This window comes from Panthera pardus, unplaced genomic scaffold (genome assembly GCF_024362965.1).
Source record: "Panthera pardus isolate Hobbes unplaced genomic scaffold, ASM2436296v1 HiC_scaffold_8, whole genome shotgun sequence".
Classification (NCBI taxonomy): Eukaryota; Metazoa; Chordata; class Mammalia; order Carnivora; family Felidae; genus Panthera; species Panthera pardus.
The window spans coordinates 93,924,246-93,947,469 of record NW_026527013.1 but is presented as its reverse complement, the minus strand read 5'-3'; the positions used below and the strand labels follow the sequence as shown (position 1 = coordinate 93,947,469).

The following is a 23,224-nucleotide window of genomic DNA, read 5'->3' as shown; positions in this document are numbered from 1 at the left end:
CACACACACACAGCCCAATTTACAATACATGTCAATTACTGTGGCTTTGGATGGTGACAATGAAATACTTCACTCTATAGCACTCCTGAGAATATTTTGTAAACACATTGTCTGTCTGGTGATTCCCACTGATACCACAAAAAACTCAGGAAAGAGTACAATTTAAAAATCATGTTCAAAATGCTATTAATTACATATGGACCCTCTGCCCTCTTGGAACAGACTTTTTTGCTACTTTGTAGCAAGTAGGTAAAGACAGATCTGATATACAAAGGATAGGAAAACTAGAACAGGAAAGTCAGCCCCTCCTTTGGGAATCTGATAGACAATAAGTGGCATCAACGTCGCATCACATCCTGATTCAGTGCAGGGTTGCAGGGAGCTGGGGTGCCCAACTTACCAACAACTCCAGACTTGCCCTAAGCACGTACCTCACAATGGGCTTCTCCAGCACTACCACCATTAAGGGGTCAATAACACAAAGGCCTGGGGGTATTTTTGCTAATTTAAAAAGACATATTTCTGTTGACTGCCACCAAACTTCATTCAAATAATTAAAGCTGAAAAATAATACAACTATAGAGATGTCATCTCTTCTTTTTTTAAGGCATTTTTTTCTGCTTCTTAAGTGTGAAGTTGGCACCTATTAAGTATACCCAGAAGTAATTAAATACATCCAACATAAGATAAAGAAATTTAACCTACCTCATCAAAGGTGGTGTCGTCTTTCTTCAAAGCTGTAAAATAAAAAGGGAAAGGAAGAAGTTATTGTGAAACATCTCAAGGAAACGAAGTATCTAAGTTCTAGAAAACAGAAAGAAAACAAAGCAGTATGGTGTTTTCATTTCAGAAAGTAAAACTGTACCCCAACCTGAATAACAATGTTATGATACAAATAGGAAAACTACAAATGAGACAGAGAATTGCACAGCATGCTTCTTTGTGAGACACTTTCATAAATATGTAAATGGACTATCCTCCCAAGTATGGAAAAGAAGAATGTATATCTTTCCCCTATCTCTTCTTTAGTAGGAAAACATTTTAATGAAAAGTATGAAAGAATCAAAAAGTAATCTTAAAGAAATGTCTCCTTCAGCTTCTGGGTTTTGTGCATATGTCATTATGCACGGTGTGTGGTCCTCCCAAACCAATTGTCAGGATGACACCCACTCTGCACAGTGCCCTGAATGAGATTCTCATACCGAGAGAGGTTTAAATACAGTAATGAAAGACTAAGCATGTTAAACTAAGCACTGCAGAGACATAATTCAAACATTTCAACATGATCAATTTTATAACGAAGTATCACCAAAGGAAACAATGCATTCAGAACGTTGTATGAGAATTGGCAAATGCTCAAAATTTATTTAAATATGCATGGATTCAGAATTGGCATTCTATTACTCTAAAGAGAGAGAAGTAAGTATTTCATGCATAGTTGGCAAACACCCTAGTTCCTTAAATCCTACAATTACTTAGAATGTTTCATATTAAGGAGAATGCACAAAGGAGCTAATTTAGCTGAAACCACTAGCTGGAGACATGTTTCTAATTTATAGAATTGTGCATAGGTGTTTACCGTCTGTACTGGACAGTTCTAGTCAGGATAGAAGCACTTGTGTTGCTCTTACTTGGAAAGCTATGTTCTGACAAAAGCAATGGAAAACAAATTATGTTGGGAATCAATCTCTGAGAGAAGTCATGTGCTTAAATGGAAGCTACCATACCAGAGCTTATATTATATAATGTAACAATCTTGAAAAGTATATTTTCTGTTTCATACCATAGACTTGTCTTTTTAAACATCAGGAAGTATGTAGTTGTGGTGAATTAAGGAGGGTGAGGGTAGATTGAGGGAAATAAAGTGTTTCTGAAAGTTCAATTCTTAGTTTTCCTCTTTTTACCTAAGAAGCTGATCTGTACCAAATTTCTCTACTGACTTTATTAGAGGACAACTACTTCTAAATGAAAAATAAAAAGACAGCCCTTTATACCATTCTCAAATAGCTTATCTTACATTCAATTACTTACACACATTTTATTATATATTTCGCTTTAACTTACACTAACTCTAAAATAAGCTATTTTGAGGGGCGCCTGAGTGGCTCAGTCGGTTAAGCTTCTGACTTCGGCTCAGGTCATGATCTCATGGTTCGTGAGTTCAAGCCCTGCGTCAGGCTCTGGGCTGATAGCTTCTGTGTCTCCCTCTGTCTCCCTCTGTCTCCCTCTGTCTGCCCCTCCCCTGCTTGCACTCTGTCTCTCGCATTGTCTCAAAAGTAAATACACATTAAAAAAATTAAAATAAGCTATTTTGATAGAAAGCTGTAAGATCCTCAATGATTCTTAAAGACTATTTTTAATTTAGAATGTAAAACTTCTAATCTAGAAGGCTTTCTTTAAATATCAGTCAACAATGTTACTAAACTCCCACCCTCACTCCCTCAAACCTAAGGCATATCTTCTAATTAACATACTTGAGTAGTGATTCCAAGATAAAATATTAGTGACCTACATAAATATAGGCAAGTTGTTCCATCTAAAAATTTTTTTCTAATAAGAAATGATTAGCTCACTGATTTCAAATACAAAGTCAATCATTGTACAGCCACATACCTAGCTCATTTAACAAAAATTAATGAAAAATTATGTGGCTGTCATGTAAGATGCAAAGCTAAAGGAGCAAGCTTATAAATCACAGCACAAACTTCCTGTATTTTCTTTACTTTGGACATAATAAAAGTTTAGTCTTGGGTTTTCTTAAGCAAAGCATCCAATAAGAACTACAGTTAATAACTACCCCCTCGGGTAACTGCAAACACAGAATGAAGACCCTCAAACTGAGAGATAAAGAAAGCAAGAAACTAAATTGTCTTTGACATCCTGACTGGACTATTTCTTTCTTGCCCCCAAATCCTGCCAATTCCTTCAACATTCTGGATAAAGGGGTAGGGTCTGTAGGTAGAAAGAAATGGAAGAAATATTAGAGGAAATTACAGGTGTATCTTCTAAGATATAAGGAGCAGAAAGCTAGATTCTCTCCCATGCACACTATTCTCAAGCCCAAGATATCTTAGGGGAGAACATTTTAAGACCAAAAAATCTATGACTTCAGTAACTCTTCACTGGTGGGTCGACACTTTATATAGTTTCTTATAAATATGGAATCCTTGCTTGAACAGCAGTTAACAGTAACAACAAAGGCCAATTAAATATGTCTCTGCCAAATATTTACCAGGTCATTGATGAATAATAAACTATTACCCAAACAAGCACGCAACATCTCATTATTGATTACATTCCCCGATTGTCATTAATCATTCATGTAAATGTAAACTCACAATTGTCTTCAAAGATATCATGGAATAGCAAGTATATTACACTTTTATGGGTTAACAAAGGTGTATGTATACATTGAATCATTTGAGATAATCAGGTAGTCTATTTAGTCCTCTGCTCGGACACTGCTTCCTCTAGAGAGCTTGCCATGCTCTCACCAACACTAAAGTGGTGTCCCTCCTATGTTCTCCAACAGCAAATTGTGCTAATCTTCTTGGTAAAATTTGTCATTCTATATTGTCAATGCCCTTTCACTGGCCTGCCTTCTCATAAAAGTCCTTGCGGACTGGTACCAATGGCCACTGAAACTGAATGTGAGCACAATATCTCGCACATAGGAGGTACTCAATAATTATTTGTTGAATTAATTATGTCTACCTCAAAGGCCAAAAGACAGCCTCTTGCCTTTTGAGACACACTAAAGTGTTGGCATATGAAAACCATACACTATTTTCTCTCATGAAAGGATCATAGATATAAATTCCATTTCCTAGTTTTCAAATTAAAATCTTTTGAAACTACATTGGAAGAAGACATGGTACTGTATTTACATTTTGTGTCTGAACCTTTAACCTTAAGAATGGACTTATCAAATGACAGCTGGACTCTACATTACACACATACAGAACAAAGTAACAAACCCAAAATTTCAGCCTCTTCCTTTCATTCAGTTCTCTCACAAACTACATCTTTTAAAAAAAATGGTGTACATGGGCTTCACCTCAAATATCACAGAGTATAAACTTCCTTTCTCTGGGAGTTAATCCAAACAAGTGTGAAGAAATGCATTCAAATGACTATGAAGAAATGACAGTTTGACCTAATCTTACACAGAAAGCATTCCTCCTCCTAAGCTATCATTCAAAAATAAAAAGAAACAGGAAACAAAAGAGGAAAAGGATTTTAACATAAACTTTTTAACAACTAAGTTCCCATTTCTCTTTATTTATGTTAACCAAAATTAAAAAAAAAAAAACAAACACGTGAGACAACAACAGTAATTCCTAAATAAGTGAACACACTGACATTATTTAGCAGAAAACCATAAATACTCACCACTGAAATCAGTGGATGACTTTGAAATTCAATTACACCCATCTTGTAAAAGAACTGTAACTATGTTGTAGTCACTCCCTGGCAGATGTCATAAATTAGAGTGCTATGGCTTGAAAGCCAGTGTGTTTTATTAGACCTTATATAATATAGTAATCTCAGATCAGCTGTATTGGGGTGGGTAGCGACAAAGCTGGTATGACCATTTACGTGTGGATGAATTAAACATCAGCGTTGCCGCTCTTATACAGTCCAAATGGTTATTAACAATAAACTGATTGAATATCACATACTTTCAAAAGTTGTGCTCATTTTCTATAGATGAACGGTTAACTTCTCAGGACTAAACAATGATGCTGTATATTTTATCCTATAACAAGCTACACTTTTGAATCATACTAAAAAAGCAAAATGAAGTCAGTATGTTTACTTCAAAAGCCATCATAGATTGGTTAAAGGGAATGCATATACAGAGATGTTGGATTACTCCACAAGAATAAACCATTCACTCTTTGATCTCATGAAGTACCAATGAAGAAAGGGGGGAGACGGGGGATACATAGAGAAACTGGAAGGAATAGTAACAGCCCCCATTATTGATCTTCACATGTAACATCTTGCACTAGATATTTTACGTATTCTATCGGATTTAATCGTCACAACAACCTTAAGAAAATGTATACATGTGGACTCTAAGGTTGAGGGATATTCTGCTAGTTGACCAAGACACACAGCAAGCTGGGAAAACAGGGTTCAAACCCAGACCAGACTAACTCCAAAGTCCATCCTGTTTTAATACGGTAAAGTCAGTAACCACTTCTTCCCTTCTCTTTCTTCCCACCTAGAAAATCAATTATGTCAATATGATGCAATCACCAATAATGATAATAACATATTATGAACATCTCTTGAGTCTACACTACATACTGCACAAGACATCATATGCGTTATTTCCCTAAGTGCCAATATCAAAACTGAGTTGTACATGAAAAACTGAAGCTCAGGGGCGCCCGGGTGGCTCAGTAGGTTAAGCATCCAACTTTGGCTCAGGTCATGATCTCACGGTTTGTGGGTTCAAATCCCACGTCAGGCTCTGTGCTGACAGCTCAGAGCCTGGAGACTGCTTCGAATTATTTGTCTCCCTCTCCCTCTGCCCCTCCCCCATTCACACGCTGTCTCTCTGTCTCCCTCTCAAAAATAAACAAACATTAAAAAAATTTAAAAAAAAAACAACTGAAGCTCAGAAGGTGAGTGACCTGTTCAAGGTCACACTGCTGCATGTGGCAAGACGGGAAATCTCCAGTGGTCTGACACAGCCCACACCCTTAATCTATGCACTATACAATCCCATAGTAAAAACCCCATTCCATAGTCTTGAGCACCTTAAAACCTTTACATAACCAAATTTGTTTTATTGCTTTTTGATGTTGCAAATATAACATTAAGAACGTACTCAGATAACAAAGATTAATTTTTCTGCAGTCCCACTTCACATGTATGTCTTGGGTTTGACATACAATCATAACCACATAAAACCTCTTTATCTCTTTACAGTATTCCAAAATGGGACTTGCTATTCAGAATCATGACCTTCCTTCAATACAAGAAATAATCAGTTAGGTTCACTGCACTGTACTGTTTCTGAAAGAAGGAAGTAAAATCTACTAGATCATAGAAGACATTTTAACAAGTGTTGGAATCAAAAGGAGTTTCACATCACTAAATCTCAGTAAGCTAGAAAATCCAATTAACTGTAATACCCCATTCGCCAGCATTGTAGTTAATCCAAATTTTACTGATTGTCGATCAAAATCTTAAAATTGCTTAAACATAAGGAATTTTTGTATTAATGTCCTTGGTTTCTTACTGAGATTCAACTGCAATGAATTATTTAACACAAAACTGGAAGGGCTCCAACAGAGTCATTAGCATTAGTAAATATACAGTTAATGTGTTTTAGAACAGGGCTTAATGGACTCCAGAACCCGCCTCTGTGATGCTTTGGGTCCCAGGTTGAACATCCTCTTTAAAAATGCACACCAACTGAACACCTTGCTCTCACACTCTTGGCTTCAAACTTCATTTGCATGTAGGAACTCTTCAAATGCATCCCTAACTCGTGAGAGTGAAACTGCAACTATCCAATACATGCAATAAGTAAAACCAAGATTAAATGTTGGTTTCACACCATAACTTTACAGTCATTTCGGAAAGATTTTGTGTACCAATAGAAAATTTTTAAACCCAACACAAAGAAAACTAGGCTAAATTTTGATCCATATTTCCTCTTGCTTGAAGAAAGTTTGCATATTTTACAGTGTGCTTATATAATGATTTTTTTTTACAGGAATGGATGGATGGATGAATGACTCCAATACTCATATTCACTCCAGGGGTTTATTTTAAGGAATTAAGCACTTTATGCTTAATTTCCATTAACACCTTCATTAACATGGATGACATGTTAAACAAGTGAAACAAAGGCTAGAAAGCTTCTTAGGGAATCCGAGGGGTTATTTTTAGTGCTTGTAGGATTTTCTTGCTGAAAACAGTTACCTGCATAAATGAAAGTTCTAATGTTAGAGGAGGCAGCTACCGTCTTAAGGTTAAAAGGGGTTTTCTATGGCTAACCCTAAAAAGCTAGCAAACCCACTCCACATAATACTGTTGTCACCCTGTTATAGTCCGTGACATGGATTTATTCTTAAATGTCCTAAACATTTCTCAGTCGGTTTTTATTTGTGTATCAGTTGGTTGGTTTAAAGACAATAGCCCCGGAGCTGTAGTAAATGTAAGAAGTTCTGGGGACTTATTTCTAAATGTTCAGACAAGTTCACAGCGCGCATTTATTTGCTGCAATGGAAAGATTCAGAGAGCTTGGGACAGAACAGCCGAATCTCGCTTTCGAGGACCCGAAGTACCGAACAAAAGGTCCCAAGGTATCTGTCCCACTTCCCTTTAGGTTGGATGTGTTAAACAATACGAAGGAACAGCTCAACGTTTCACCAATTTCCAAAGCTAAATTACTGACTAAACACCCCAGAGCGAAACCTGCGCGCAAAAAAAAATAAAAAAATAACAAGTGACCCAGGCGGCCGCTCAGCCCGGTGCGCAGCGGGGCCCGGGGCGTCCCATCGCCAGTCCAACGCGGGCGCGAAAGGCGGAGCGCTAGTGGCGAGGAGAGGAAACCCAAACTGTGGGCTTTATGATCATCCACAAATGATCCCCTAGATCCCGAGGGAGAGGGGTGTCTCTCCTTTCCATTGTCGCCCTACCCCAGGTCCGGGTACTGTTCCCTCCACCGACCGCGCGCAGCACACTCTACACCAGCCCCGGGTGGTCGCCGCTTTGGTGATGCCAGAAGCGCGGGGCGGAGGAGCAGGCGCCGGGGGCGTCCGGCCCGGTGCCCGGGGCAGCGCGCCACTCACCGATGCGGCTGAAACTCTCCGACAAAGTTCTCCGCAACTTCTTCATCTTGCCGATCTTCTCGGCCGGCTGCGGCTCAATGAGGTCGCACATCTGGGCGACGCGGGGCTCCGGCAACTTCCCCAAACTGGTCCAGAGCGGAGCCCAGACAACAGCGAGGGCGCGCGGCAAGAAGGCGGCGCCTCCTCCTCCTCCTCCTCCACCTCCTCCTCCGGCCAGGAGGCGACGCGCTGGGCTCAGGAGGCGAGTGGGGAGCTGCAGGCTCTGCTCCGGCCTGGGCCGCGGCTGGGCGGGCGGGGGCGTTCTACGTGGTGCCGGGGGCGGCCGCCATCGCCGCAGCCGCGGTGGCCCCGCGCCGCGCCGCCGCCGCCCGGCTCATTTTCCCTCCTTTGTAACCGAGAGCAGCGCGGCCGGCGGCCGACAGCGGGGGCGGCGCGGCCGGAGGCGGGGAGGGGACGGGCTGGGAACAAGGTGCGGGAGCCGGGGGTCGCCGGAGCGCGCGGGGCACAGGCGGGGAGAAGTTCTCAGCCCCGAGTTTCGGGCGTTAGGGAGAAAGAGCCGCGGCGCGGAACCGCCACCCGCCCCGCCCTAACCGCCCCTCCCGCCGCTTCCGCCCCGCCTCCCCCTTGGCAAAGGACCCCGGGCTCGGGACCCCAGGGGGCCCTTGGCTCCCCGGCTCGGAGTCCGCGTTCTCGGCGGGCCTCTAGCCCCGCTCGCGCCCCCGCGGCGCCCCCTCCCGGCCGCCCCCGCGCGCCTCCCCCGGCCCTGCCCGCCCCGCCCGCGCGCTCCAGGACCCAGGCCGGCGGAGGGCCTCGAACAGGCAGGGCTGGGAGCGGGCCGCTACTGGGGACTCCTCCTCGCGCTTTGGGGAGGCCACCCAAGGAAAAGCTCTGGATCTCGGTCGTTTATGACTGATTTTCTCCTTGCCACGAACGCGTGTGAAAAGGGCGAGGACCTGGGGGGAGGGGGTGGCCACCACCACTACCTCTGGGTCGGGGGAGTGGAAAGGCCTCGGAGACGCACTCAGGTTTGAGGGCGACTTTTTCTTTTCCCAGTTTTGCTAGGGAGGTTGTTAAGTTGGGCCCGTTTTTTTAGGGGAGTCAAGTGCAAAGGCAGAAGCGTCAACTGTAACCCCCCAAGGCACGGTTAAGTGCTGTTTCCTTCACCGCTGTGTCACACTGAGTGACTGATGGGAATGTAGATGCAGCTGATTTCTGATGTAAATACCCAGTTCTATAGTAAATAGCAATGGGATTCTAGAATGTGTTACCAATTCTGGAATATATTAGTAATCTAGAATTACCAATATTCTAGAATTGGTAATTCTAGATTGCCGATTCTAGATTACCAATTCTAGCATGTATTTCTAAATTGGAAGTCTTGGAGCCAAAAAAGATTCCGACCTCCTCTTCCCCGGCCTCAAAAAATAAATTTTAAAAAGGAAGACGTTGGGGGAGGCTTTATAAAATCCCAAAACAAACAGTTCAGGCAGCAAACACACATCGTCTTCATTCTATTAAAACGTGGCGCAGCGAACACTCCAAACATCACTCTCCCAAGGGAGAGAGAAGGAAGATGGGGGAGGGACTGAATGTTGATTTGGGGCCAGCAAACTCCTTATGAATAGAAATTTAGTAATCTTGAGTCATCTGGCTGTGTAAGTAATAAGAGCTTGTGAGTGTGTGACAATGCTGTTTGGTTTAAAGGAAGTTTTGGGGAGTTTGTGTTTTGTTAAAAGATTTTTATCTTAAAACAAAAACTAGCCCCCTGCCTTCCTTAAATTGTGAGGTAGAACACTTCGACTTGTTCTCCTCTGCACTGAGCATATTATAGGGTCTTGATAGATGGCAGCTGATAACAGGAAGTCAAGCCAAGCAAAGGAGGGTGGGGAATTCATCAAGATGCAAGGAGGCTGGGTCCTAGTGACCATAATTAGATATTATAGACAGCACCAATATGGCCTCAGACAGGAAAAAGTTTGACTTTTACCACTTCCTCAGATTACTTGGGGAGAAAGTTATCAGCAGCTATGAATGAAAAAACAAAAGCAACCAATTAAAATACTGATGGGTTCTATCTACCGAGTCAACAAAGTTGAAGAAATAGTTACTAATTTAATAAGCTTTGAGTACTGTGTGTCTGTGGCTATCCTATTCACTCTGACAATGACTAGTTCATATAGGTAAATACACATATAGCTACAGATACAGATTCTCCATTTTACCTCCCCAGTATTTAATATTTCCAACCTTTTTAAGGGTCAACTTCTGCTTGAATAAATCATGGTATATGCATACAAAGGTATAGTAAGTAAACACTTTTTTTAGATGAGATAAGTCAATATGTATTGATGTGCAAATATGTCTAGGGTAACTAACTAAAAAGCAAATTTATCATTAAATCATTTGTAGGGAAAAATATACAGATGTATGTTTCCACATGCACAGAAAATTTCTCCAGAAAAAGAACAAAGAACGATTAAGTGTGCATACCCAGAATAAAGAGAACATTTCCTTTGCCCTTATACCTTTAACTACAATTTGAATGTTTTACCCAAAGAACACATTACTTATAAATACTAATAAAAATACTAATTTAAAACATAAAAATAATATTTACTTCATTTTTACCTACCCTACTCCAAAACTTCTGCTTTTGCATCTCCAAAATAAACCTCACCTCATTACAATAGTATTCCTAACAGGAGAGATAGTGGTTAGTAATGGACCAAATAAACCTTGTCAGTTATGAATAACCAACTTCCCATTATATGCTTAACAACTTCCTTTGTTGGTTATATATTAAAATGACTAATTTTGTAAGACACTGTGACACAAAGGAGGACATTTTTAACTAGATAGTTTTAAAATGTATACACTTAATAGGATTCAACTCTTTACACAGTTATGTTTCACTTATGTCTTTATCCTACATTCTTAAGTTCCCTGAGGGAAGGGACTCTGTATACAAAAAGTACAATGTTTATTTCATAGTGAGTGTAAGCTAAAAATTTTTTTTTAATTTTTTTTTAATGTTTATTTATTTTTGAGACAGAGAGAGGCAGAGCATGAGCAGAGGAGGGGAGAGAGAGAGACAGAGACACAGAATCCGAAGCAGGCTCCGGGCTCCGAGCTGTCAGCGCAGAGCCCAACGTGGGGCTCGAACTCACGAGCTGTGAGATCGCGACCTGAGCTGAAGTTGGACGCCCAACCGACTGAGCCACCCAGGCGCCCCGCTAAAAATTTTTTTAATGTGTATTCATTTTTGAGAGATGGAGGAAGACAGAGCATGAGTGGGGGAGGGGCAGAAAGAGAGAGACACACACAGAATCCAAAGCAGCAGAGCCTGATGCAGGGCTCGAACCCACAGACCATGAGATCATGACCTGAGCTGAAGTCGGACACTTAACCAACTGAGCCACCTAGGTGCCTCATCACAGTGGATGTAAATTAAATGTCAAGTGAATGTAGAATGTATCGCTGCCCCTGAGAAGTGATGTGTTGTCCTCAGAAACAAAGATGACTATCCAGCATCTGTGTGGCATATGTATTTTCAGTGGGAGGATGGATCTGTGCCAGTCCTCCATCCGAACTTCTGGTTCACAAGGTTATAGTTTGGCTGGACTGAATTAAAGGTGCAGTATCTGAATACAAACACATAAACTTACCTAGAGGCTGAACCCAACATGAGTTGACCTTAATCAAATTCATCGATTAAAGCATGCATATATATTAATTAAGCCTTGAGGAGTAGCAACAGTGGCTGGACATCCACCACAACTCATGGGTTCTAGTCCCTACTCTAAATGTTGTGTGGCCTTAAATAAAGTGACTTACCCACTTTCTTATCTATAAAAAAAAAAAAGGGGAGGGGGCTTGAACTAGATGACCTCCAGGGTCATTCATTCCTGCAAAATTCTGATTTTAAGTTGAATGGTGAAATTTCTCCTCTCCCAGCTTATGTACTAAAAGGTAGATTTATTAATGAGAAGTAATTAACATGCAAGTAAGATGGACAAAGACAAAGACCATCGACAAAAATTAGGTAAAATTTAAGATACATTATTTCTAGTTCTGCTATACATTAATTACGCTTTTATTATAAATGGATCTTGCCCATATAAGAAAAATAGCAGGCTAATATGCTGGCAGTAAATTTTAAGGGAATGAATCCTAATCCAAAGAAGATAAATTATAGAGGATTTGATTAGAATCTATAATCTAGCAAAAGGAGAAAACAGACTTACTGACCTGAAACGGTATGAAAAGATATTATCAGTAAAATAAAATCTATGAAACAAGGATGTCAAGTATGTAGGGAATAAAGTGGGAAAGCAAAATTAAAAAGAGAAAATGTATGTTTATTAATGTAAAATTTTAGAATTTAACCAAAGGGTAAATATTAAGACATACAGTCAGGTTGTAATTATTGAAGTGGTGGAAATTTACCTAATTAAATATCCTCTTAGAAATCTAAATAGTCACCCTAGTTAATTATTTTTAGGATCAAGTATTATCCTCCTTTTTTGAACACAGCCAGCAGGAACTGAAGTAGCACAAGTTTAAGTGACTTATACAAAGTTCCCAATGAGTCATCAGTGAAACTGGCACATGGAATCCAAAACTCTTGTCACCAACTTTTGGTTAATGTCTAGCCTTAAGGGTTCCTCCCCCCCCCCCTTTTTTTTTTTTTGACATAGAGCAAATTAAAATAAAAAAGGGAAGGGGAATGGAGGGTTGTTATATCCACACTTAGGTAAATGGAGCTCCCCATCCTTCCCCCTCCCTGTCTATCCACCACCCATTGCCTAGTGACTCCTAATTTCAATCCCTTTCACATTTACAGGAATCATTCTTGTTGCCACAAACATCCGGGCTTGTGCAGAACTAAGACCTGTATTTGTCTAATTGTTTTATAGGTAATTCTCTGTTTGTTCATCATATATTTCAAGAGACCTAAGGACCTAAATAAATTGATCTACTTGCAAATGGCTGTAGTATGAAGAAGCTGCCAAAACATCCAAATGATGTCACTATTAATTAGCTCAGAATAGTTTTGAAGAAAATAAACTACCAGGGTCAAAGCATGCATTGAAATACTGGTGAACTGCCCTGTCCTATTAAACCATGTTTAAATATTAATGTTACCTTGTTCCTGTTTTCAATTATTATATAATTTGTACAATGGAAGTCCATAGAAGAAAATACCAACCATGACATACCTCACTGAATCATGCTGTTTGGTGTTATTTGTGTGTGTGATACAGATGTGTCATCAAGAAAGGGTCCTCATTTATGACTGTCATCAATTTCAGCGCATCATGTTGCAGATCCATCAGAATTAAACTTCAGGGACCAGTCCTTTAATTGAATTCTGAACATGGATGTGAAAATGGTCAGAAACTAATGTTTTAGTGAACCAAAACCTTATGCCTTTTGGTCAGTACAGACAAGTCCTGTTAGGAACAATATGTTCAGAAATGCAGCTCTTGTATCAAAAACACCCTAATCTTTCTTTCCAAGGCACTTGACAGTTCATCTGCATTCACATGCCTATTCTAATCAAGTGCTTCTAAGCCAAAAAAAGTGTCCATAGGATAATTATGTTGGTGGTGTCATCAGACATATCACATTCCCTAGCAAAACTCACTATTTATTATTTTTAAATGTAATTGAAATACTTATGGTTTTATAATGTGCTATAAATTGATGCTTTTATTTTAACCCATACTACTCCAAGAGACATTATCATTACCACCGTGTTACAAAAGGAAATGAGCCTAGCGATGCCTAGATGCCACCCCAAAATCATCACACAGCTTCCAGTTTTAGATTGAGACACAGTTTGGTTACTAAAAACTTTTCTTTTATAAAGAAATTTTGTGTCATGATATATGACATTTTCTTTTTCTTTTGATACACTTTGGGTATAATCATGGTTGTCCTTTTGGATAGAAAGAACTATTCCAAAGCAGAGAAAGTTCTAAAAACAAACTCAAGCAGGTTAATGGATAGATAAAAACTCCTAAATTCCAGTACTATATTTTCTTTTTTCATACCTTATGGGAAAATATTAAAGGTGTGGTATTCAAAGGTAATACAATTGACTTTGAAAAAGAGGCTCCTTTCTACTCTACTCGGTGCTTGTAAATGAGCTAAACATTCTAAAACTATCACTTATTGGGCCATTGCAGCACGCATCAGAGTAGTGGATTCATAAAATGTAATTTGGTCATAACTAACATTTAATATAATATTCCTCACCTATGAGAATGAGTCATACCAAAATTACTTGGTGTCTTAGTCTGTTTGGGCTGCTATAAATGGAATACCATAGACTGGGTGGCTTTTATTTTTTTTTAATTTTTTTTAATGTTTATTTATTTTTGAGACAGAGAGAGACAGAGCATGAATGGGGGAGGGTCAGAGAGAGAGGGAGACACAGAATCTGAAGCAGGCTCCAGGCTCTGAGCTGTCAGCACAGAGCCCGACGCGGGGCTTGAACTCACGGACCGTGAGATCATGACCTGAGCCGAAGTCGGACACTTAACCGACTGAGCCACCCAGGCGCCCCAACTGGGTGGCTTTTAAACAACAGAAATTTATTTTCCACAGTTCTGGAGGCTGAAAGTCAAATAAGGAAACCAGCATGGTTGACTTCAGCTGAGAACTCTCTTCCAAGGTGAAGACCGTCAACTTCTCACTGTTGAGAAGTGGGGAGGGAGCTCCCTGGGACATCTTTTACAAGGGCACTAATCTCATTCATGAGAGCTTCATACTTATAATCTAATCATCTCCCAAAGACCCTCCAAATACCATCATATTGGGGATTGTTTCAACATATGAATTTTGGGGAAACACAAACATTCAATCTGTGCATTTGGGGAGCATTTTCAAAGGATCATTCTAGAGCATCCTAGGCAGAGACTGGAGAAGCAGGAGGAGAAAGGGGCACATACAGATTGAAAAAGACTCCAAGATGATTCTTGTACAACCCCCAACAAGTAGTAAGAATCACTGATTTAGTCCCTTAAATGGCAACATGATGGTTGTTATTTGATGAAAGTCAGATAGGGAAGACAACGTAGAAATATTCATGGAGCATAAAAGACAGTAATGCTGGAGAGGTAACATCCTAGGTGTGTTTCAAATGGTAAAACAGAAACCAGGGATAGGAGCCATAAGATACTCTCAGTTCTAGAACCTTTTGTAATGGCCTATATAGTATCACCAATCCTCTGCTTCTTCATCTGTAAACAACAGAGAGAGAATTGTTCTGGTCCTACCAGCCGAAAATTATCTCCTTTTCCTAATCAAATATATTTGATTTCTTCTAATTACAAACCAAAAAAACAGACATAGGCCAATTGAGCTGAACAGAAAGGATTGAGAGAATCGTTTTCTAGTACTATCTCTATTCTCTTATCACAAGCAAGTAATTTTACTTGACTTCATTTGTGTAATTATCAAATGCTTTTTTAAATTTAAATTCTAGTTAGTTAACATACAGTGTATTATTAGTTTCAAGTATAGAATTTAGTGATTCATTGCTTACATATAACACCTGATGCTCGTTACAAGTGCACTCCTTAATCCCCATCATCTGTTTAACCCATTCTCCACCACCACCACCCACCTTCCCTCTGGTAACTATCAGTTTGTTCTCTACAGTTAGGTGTCTATTTCTTGGTCAAATGCATTTTGATACTTACCATGTCCCAAGCACTGTGCTAGGAGCAGGATATACTGCAGTGAAAGAGGCGGAGCACAGTCATAGCCCCTGCCTGCACAGAGCCTGCAGACTAGTGAGGGAAAATGAAAAGTGACCCGTTTTATTTTTTTAAGTTTATTCATTAATTTTGAGAGAGAGAGAGCACTTGTGCACACGTGAGTGGGGGAGGGCCAGAGAGAGAGGAAAGAGAGAACCCCAAGCAGGCTCCCCATTGTTAGTACAGAGCCCCACTCAGAGCTCAATCTCACAAAACATGAGATCATGACCTGAGCCAAAATCAAGAGCTGGACGCTTAACCGATTGAGCCACCCAGGCGCACCCCCTCCCCATTTTAAAACAGAGGAAGAACTGGGTGCTATTGATACCGTGCATCAGAGAGATTTCTCTTGCTTCTGAAGGTCAGAGATGTCCACCACATATACTGAGACCTGAAAGATCCACAGAAGTAGTCAGGTGACAGGCAGGAGTTCCTGGAAGAGAAAACAGCACTTGGGGCCAGATGGCATAGGAAGAACATAGTGCATTCAAGAAACTGAAAGATGGTCTGAATATAGAACAGATATGAAATAGTCTGGTGAATTTGACAAGGACCAAAAAGTAGACACTTTGGTAATCATGTAGTAAAGGCTATGTATGTTTTAGTTACTATTAGAAATGTCAGACAACACTCATGGTACTTTCTGTTCCTCTTAAAAACCCACAAAGCTATAGTGAATGGACTTTTTTAAGCAAAAGTACACATGCACATAGAGAGTAAAAGAAGAAACCAAAACAATTTTGGAAGCTGGAAAAATCGTAATTGAGTAGTTATTGACTTGTCAGTCCCAAGAAAGCTGAATCCTAAGCCAGCAGTTGGCAGGGCTGAGAGGCAACCTACTGAAGGTTGATAACTGAATGTCAAGACACTTAACTTTCTTTCCTCACCTTCTTCCCATAGTTCTGACCAACCAATTGCCCTACAGTGAAACCCACATTTGACAGGCCCAACCATGTAAATTGAATTGCCTAAAACTTTTTAGTGCCTGTTTCCTAGACATAGGCAGACAGCCAAAAATCTCCAGACAGCTGATGGAATATTCTAATAAGAAAGAGGCCAAAACTAACATAGAAAAGCAACCAGGAAGAAATAAAGACTATGCAGGAGTGGGAGAGGGAGGGTATTAGTATCTTCAAAGATTCAAAGACAGTGAAATACTATAAGATACTGCAGTTATTAGACAAGAACAGGATGCTACAAATGTTTTTAAAAGTAGCGGCCAAGGGGCAAAATGGATTCTTGGATATTGAAAATATCATAGTATAAAATAAAACTTCAGGTGAAGGTTTAAAACAAAAGATGGGAAGTAAACAAAAAGAGAAGAGAGATTTTTTTTTTTTAAGTTTTATTTATTTTTGAGACAGAGAGAGACAGAGCATGAACGGGGGAGGGGCAGAGAGAGAGGGAGACACAGAATCGGAAGCAGGCTCCAGGCTCTGAGCCATCAGCCCAAAGCCGACGCGGGGCTCGAACTCACCGACCGCGAGATCATAAACTGAGCTGAAGTCGGACGCTTAACCGACTGAGCCACCCAGGCGCCCCTGAGAGATTTTTTTTTACATGAGTAAGGTACAGACTAGTCCAGGAAGTTCAATATCTGAATAATGGGAGTTCCAGAAAGAGAGAATGGAGAAAATGGAGGGGAGAAATTATCAAGGAAATTTCCTGGAATGAAAGGACATGACTTCCCCAATTGAAACAGTCTATTGAGCTCCCAAGACAATGGATGAAAACAGACCTACACAGAGACACATCATTATAAAATTGCAAAATCCTGTGGACAAATAGAATATTATAAAAACCCTCAGAAAAGAAAAACAAGATTCTAAAAAGAATTAGGGACCAGAATGACTTCAGACATCTCAATAGCCACACTGGATGCTAGAAAATAGTAGAAGAAAGTAACTTGTAATGTAGAGTTCCCCAGCCAAATTATTCCTTAAGTGGGAAGGTAGAATATACATTTTTCAGACATGGAAAGATAAAAAATGTTGCTTTTATAGGTCATTTCTCAGGAAGCTATCGGAGGATTTGTTCAACCAAAATAAGAAAAGAGAAAATCCAGGAATCCAGGAAATGAGATTCTAATGCATGAGTAAGAAAGGATGATGGTGAAGGGAAAATCTAAGACCACAGCTCTGAAGGAAGCTCAAAGACCAACAAATCTGGTGGACTAGAGTGGGACAGAGGCCCTGGGGGAAAGATCATTGAGAAAATGGCATGGATAGAATAACTGATGTTTAAAGTATGTTGAGGGAAAATTTACCAAACTGAGGGTGTGGACAGTTTAGGAATGTATTAATGATAAATATGTAGAAAGTACACAGTTCAGTGCCCAGAGGTAGGCATGATCACTCGCTCAGGAATTTATTTGACTGTCCAGACACAATGCACCCACCAGTGAATATAAATGAGGTATATTTAGTAATAACACTAAGATGGGGGCTCCCAGGAGGGAAAGGGTTCATTCAGGGGTCTGGTGAGAGAGTGAGCAAAGGGCTAGGAGTAGTCTGGGGCTTTCACTGTGGTTAAAGGGTAGAATCAGCATGGTGGGGATTCCACCTCGCATGGGCTAGAGCCTGAGCTATATTTGAAATTCCTGTCGACTCTTAGAGGTAAAGGCCTATACAGTTCTTCTACTTTTGGTTGCCCAGATGTGGGGGAGATAGAAAAGATGAGTGGAGATTGAAAACTGTCAACAAACATCAAAAATGGCCTCTTTATTACAAAACCAAGTTACAGGGGGCAGGGGGAAGACTGTAATTAACTCAAGAAAAAAACAAAAGTTGAACAGGAAGGGAAAATTTTCATAGCATAGTATATGCTGTGATTTACAAAGTCCTATCAGTACAGATACTAAATGCAATATAATTAAGTTACAGCCAGATTGAGAAAATGAAGAATGGGAAGTGTTCATGTATGTGATAGGTATCATAGGAGTTGGTGAAAATAAGCTGAATCTTCAACTTTTAGAATTGGAAGTCATTGACTTTTTTTTAAATAGCAATATAAACATGTTCTTTAGGGATATGGAAATGATTCCAAAGGAGTCAGGTAAAATAATTAACACTGGTTGCCTCTTGGGAGCTGAAGCATAAGAGATGGCATATAGTAATGTGGGATAGGGTATGTTGGAGGACTGCTGTTTTGTTTGTTTATAACAAGTATGTATGTATAACTTTTTTGAACACACATAATTAAATTACCCTCAAATTTGACTTTATCCTTAAAGGTAATGGGGAGCTATGAATCAGCTTGCAGCTCTAAACAATGAGGCTGTGGCATGATAGTGAGATCAAATTTGCATTTTATTAAGATTATTCTAGTTATTTTGTAGAGAACAATTAGAGGGAGGAAAGAATGGATACAGACGTGTCTATTAGGAAGCTTAATCTAGCCCAGAATCTAGACAGGAAGTGATATTGGCCTGGATTCAGGTATGGCAACAGAAGTAGGTAAAAGACAGATTTGTGAGTATTTTGTGGTTGATTGGACTGTGGTCTGGAAGAGGAAAAATTCAAGACTCATACTGCATTTTCTGGTTTGGACAAGGGGTGGGTGGGGGCCATTCATTAAGATAGGACATCCATAAGAGGAGCAGGTTTGGAGGAAGTGGAATGGTTTTAAGTATCGGCTATCCAAGCAGAATGGCTATAAGGATACTGCAGATGTGGACCTAGAGCTCAGGAGAGAAAGCTGGGCTGGAGACATAGATTTGGAATCAGCAGCATAGGATAACAATTGAAATCTAGGAGTGGGTGAGATTGCTCAGGGAGTGGGTGTCGAGTAACCAGAATCAAAAGCAGAGCCTGAAGGAACATAAACAAGGGCATAAGGAGAGGAGTCAGCAAAGGGAAATGAGAGAGAACAAGCAGAGAAGCGGTAGGAAGGCCTATGTACTATGGAAGTCAGATAAAAAGTTCAACATTATCCAATAAAGTCAAAAGGGTGACTTGAGAGATGGAAACAAATGCACTGGAGGGGCAAAGGGAAGGGCCATGTCTGTGGAGCAGTGGGCCAGTTTGTGGTGTACCTATGAGCCAAGGCATTCATTTTAATCTCTGTTTAACAGATAATAGGAAATTTTCTTGAGACTTTATTATGGGCCAGATATTGTATGATGTTCTTTATATACTTTATCTCATTTAACCCTCAAAACAAAACAATATCATTTCTATGAAATAGATGCTATTATTAACATCCCCATTTTTCAAATGAGGAAGCTGAAGTTTGAAGAAGGTAGTTAATTCCTTAAAGGAATAGAGATAGCAAGCAGACAGGCTGGAATTTGATCTCAAGGGTCTAACTCCAGAATGTACACTCTAAGCATCATACTATACCCTCTAAGTGATCTGCCATAAATAACACTATTCACTCATCCGTTCAACAAGCCTGCTGTGTGCCAGGCACTATTCCAGGTGCTAGTGACCGACAGTGTGCAAAGCAATGCCCCTGAACTCACAGGTAGATAGTAACCTTCCATTGGAGGAGATAGTAAACAAATTTAAAAATTCAAGTATATTTTCAGTACTTAGTGTAATGAACCCTAAGAAAGCAGGGTAAGTTGCTTGACAGTGGCTAGAGAAAATAGCTATTTCAGATCATAGGTCTTCCTAAGATGATATTTCAGCAAAAACCTGCATAAATTCAGTGATCAAGCATGAAAAGATGCATTCCAGGCTGAAGGAAGTGGAAGTGACACCATCTGAGGCAGGGTGGAGGCAGGAGTGGGTGCAGAAAGAGAAATTGGTAAGCCATAAAGTTGGTAAGGGAGGCAGACCTATATCATGTTCAGCCTCAGAGATAAGACTTTAGCTGTTGTTCTTTTTTTCAGTTTATTTTTTAATGTTTTTTTATTTTTTATTTTTGAGAGAGAAAGAGAGAGCACAAGCACCAGCAGGATAGGGGCAAAGAGAGAGGGGGACAGAGGATCTGAAGCGGGCTCTGCACTGACAGCAGTAAGCCCAATGTAGGTCTCGAACTCATGAACCCTGAGATCATGACCTGAGCCAAAGTCAGATGCTCAACCAACTGAGCCATCGAGGCTCCCTATTAGGTTTATTTGTTTATTTTGAGAGAGAGCCCTTGAGTGAGGGAAGGGCAGAGAGAGAGGGACAGAGAGAATCCCAAACAGGCTCCACTCAGTGTGGAGCCAGATACAGGACTCCATCTCACAACAGTGAGATCATGACCTGAGCCAATATCAAGTCAGATGCTTAACTGACAGAGCCACCCAGGCACCCCAGAGCTTAGCTGTTGTTCTAAGAATGATAAGAAGTCTTAGGAAGATTTTGAACAGACCAGTGATAAACTCTGACTCACATTTTATTAACTTGTAAGAGAGCCCAAACTTTGGATTCTGTGACCCTCGCTCTTTACATTATTATCTAGAATTGAGATGCCATGTGGCTACCAAGCACTTGAAATTTGCCCAGTCTAACTTGATACGTACTCTAAGTGTTAAATACACCCCAGATTTCAAAGACTTGGTATTGGGGTGCCTGGATGGCTTAGTCGGTTGATTGTCCAACTCTTGGTTTTGGCTCAGTTCATGATATCACGGTTTGTGAGTTCAAGCCCTGTGTCTGGCTCCGTGCTGACAGTGCACAGCCTGCTTCGGATTCTCTCTCTCTCCTTCTCTCTCTGTCCCTCCCTCTCTCACTTTCTCTGTCACGCTCTCTAAAAAGTAAATAAATAAACTTTTAAAAAAAGTCTTGGTACCAACAATAGAATAGATCTCATAAACAATTATTTATATTCATTATATGTTGAAATTATGATATTTTAGATATATAGGGTTGAATAAAATATAACATTCAGATTAATTTCACCTACTTCTTTTTGACTTTTTAAAAGATGTAGCTACTAGAAAATTTTAAATTTCATATGTGGCTTGTGTTATATTTTTATTAGACAGCCCTAGTCTAGACAACTTCCCTTCTGTTCTCAGCTTCATAATGCAGTGAAGACAAATGAAATAACTTGTGTAGGGCATTTTGAGTTTTCTTAAGGAAACACATTATGTAACAACAAGATAAATTATTGAGGATGATAGTCAGCCAAAAAATGTACCATTCTTTATAAGCCAAAGATAATGTTACTGACTTGGTTGTGGTTTTGTGTTGTTTTTCCAACAGTGGTGATGAGTTTGCACAAAGTCATCTGTAATGTTTCTCTCCTCACCCATTCCACCCCCTCCTTATGCTCCCTTATAACTACAACAGCATGTTTTTTAAATACCTGGCCCAGGTTAAGAATGCAGTTCTCCAGCCATGGAAAGTTTTCTCTGTGCAAAGCACTCAGTCTTATATAGGTTTGAACCTCAGTCTATCTAATGTGAAATTCTAATTGTCTGGTATACCCAGCAAGCAGCTTCCAAATGTCAATAATTATATCTATAATCATAATAATAAAATACTCTTGGTTTCTTATATTTAATTTGAAATATAGTCGATTAGAATGTACTCTTACTGAAAAAATTGACACACAAGCTTTGACCAAGAAATTTGTTTTTCTTTGTGAGTTTGTATCTGTGAAAATTCTCACAGTTATAAATTAAATCATATTTTGATTTACATACTGTAGCATTAAAAATATTATTATAAGACATTGGGCTTATTGGGGATGATATAACTATATTACTCTATCTGAGGTCTTGAATACCAGTAAGAAAACATAAGCATCAGATGGACCCTCCTTCATCTCTGCCTACTCACTTCTCCTCCCACTTTCTTGTTTTCTCCTGACAGGTAGATGACAGGCCTTCACTCTCAATTTTCAGTCTCTACTGTTAAGCTCTGGATTAATTTTCCTTCTCAAGGACATAACTCGCTGCTTTGCCTAACCTTTCTCTCCTGCGTGTCACAATCTCCTACTCTACTGGATCATCTCCATCAGCAACAAACAGCTTTGAAATCTCTCATCTTTAAACACACACACACACCTCCCTTGTCCCCACATTTCCTTCCTAAACTTTATAGTTTCTCTACTTCTCTTTATGGCAAAATCTTTCAAAAGGGTTGCCTGTAACTCTGCTTCCATTTCTTCATCTCCCATTCATTCTTCAATGTACTAGTTAGGTTTCCTTCCCCCTGCTGAAATCACTCTTGTCAAGAGCAAGCTAAGACCTTCATGAAACCAAATGCAAAAGACCTCTCTGTCCTCATCTTATAGTGCTCTCAGAGTACTTGTGATTATGTGATACAGTTGGCTACACCTTGAAGTTGAAATACTCTTGGCTTCCATGATGCTATACTCTGGTTTCCCACCTATCCAATTGGTTACTCATTCTCAATCTCCTTACCAGCTCCTTTGTTTCTATCAGACCCCTAAATGTTGAGGACCCTCAGATTCCTTGGCCTCTTCTCTTTATCTACTCTTTTTGTAGGTCCTTTCAATCATTCTCATAACTTTAATAGCCATCTAATTGCTGATAATCCCCAAATGTATGCCCCAAATGTAAAGTCCAGATCCATATACCCATAAGTTGAGTCTCAACTACATATCTCAAACTTTACATGTCTACAAATAAAATACTGATGTATTCTTCTCATACTAAAAGTAATAAGAATATGGGACACCTGGGTGGCCCAGTCAGTTAAACAACCAACTCTTGATTTCAGCTCAGATTATGATCTCATG

General features: G+C 39.9%; 2 protein-coding genes across 6 annotated transcripts in view; both read right to left on the bottom strand.

Moving 5' to 3' along the window:
• The window catches only part of CDK14 (cyclin dependent kinase 14), a 621,048-nt gene that overhangs the window by 586,116 nt on the left and 11,708 nt on the right, over window positions 1-23,224 (bottom strand). For 3 of the 5 annotated variants that reach the window (XR_008420630.1, XM_053898331.1, XM_053898332.1), the window contains exons 1-2: window positions 7,818-8,394; window positions 706-737 (exon numbers count right to left, since the gene is read on the bottom strand). Coding sequence is in view for 3 of the 5 variants with exons in the window: in XM_053898331.1 (XP_053754306.1) it covers window positions 706-737; window positions 7,818-7,908 (123 nt within the window). In the remaining 2 variants the exon portion in view is untranslated. Of the gene's footprint in view, window positions 1-705; window positions 738-7,817; window positions 8,395-23,224 lie in introns of those variants that run through there. The other 2 variants (XM_019443273.2, XM_019443275.2) reach the window with 2 other exon arrangements.
• LOC128775469 (translation initiation factor IF-2-like) overlaps window positions 8,120-23,224 on the bottom strand; it is a 27,764-nt gene continuing 12,659 nt past the window's right edge. Inside the window, exons 3-4 of the mRNA XM_053896727.1 lie at window positions 8,409-8,677; window positions 8,120-8,338 (exon numbers count right to left, since the gene is read on the bottom strand). Of these exons, the coding sequence (XP_053752702.1) occupies window positions 8,120-8,338; window positions 8,409-8,677 (488 nt within the window). The remainder of the gene's footprint in view (window positions 8,339-8,408; window positions 8,678-23,224) is intronic.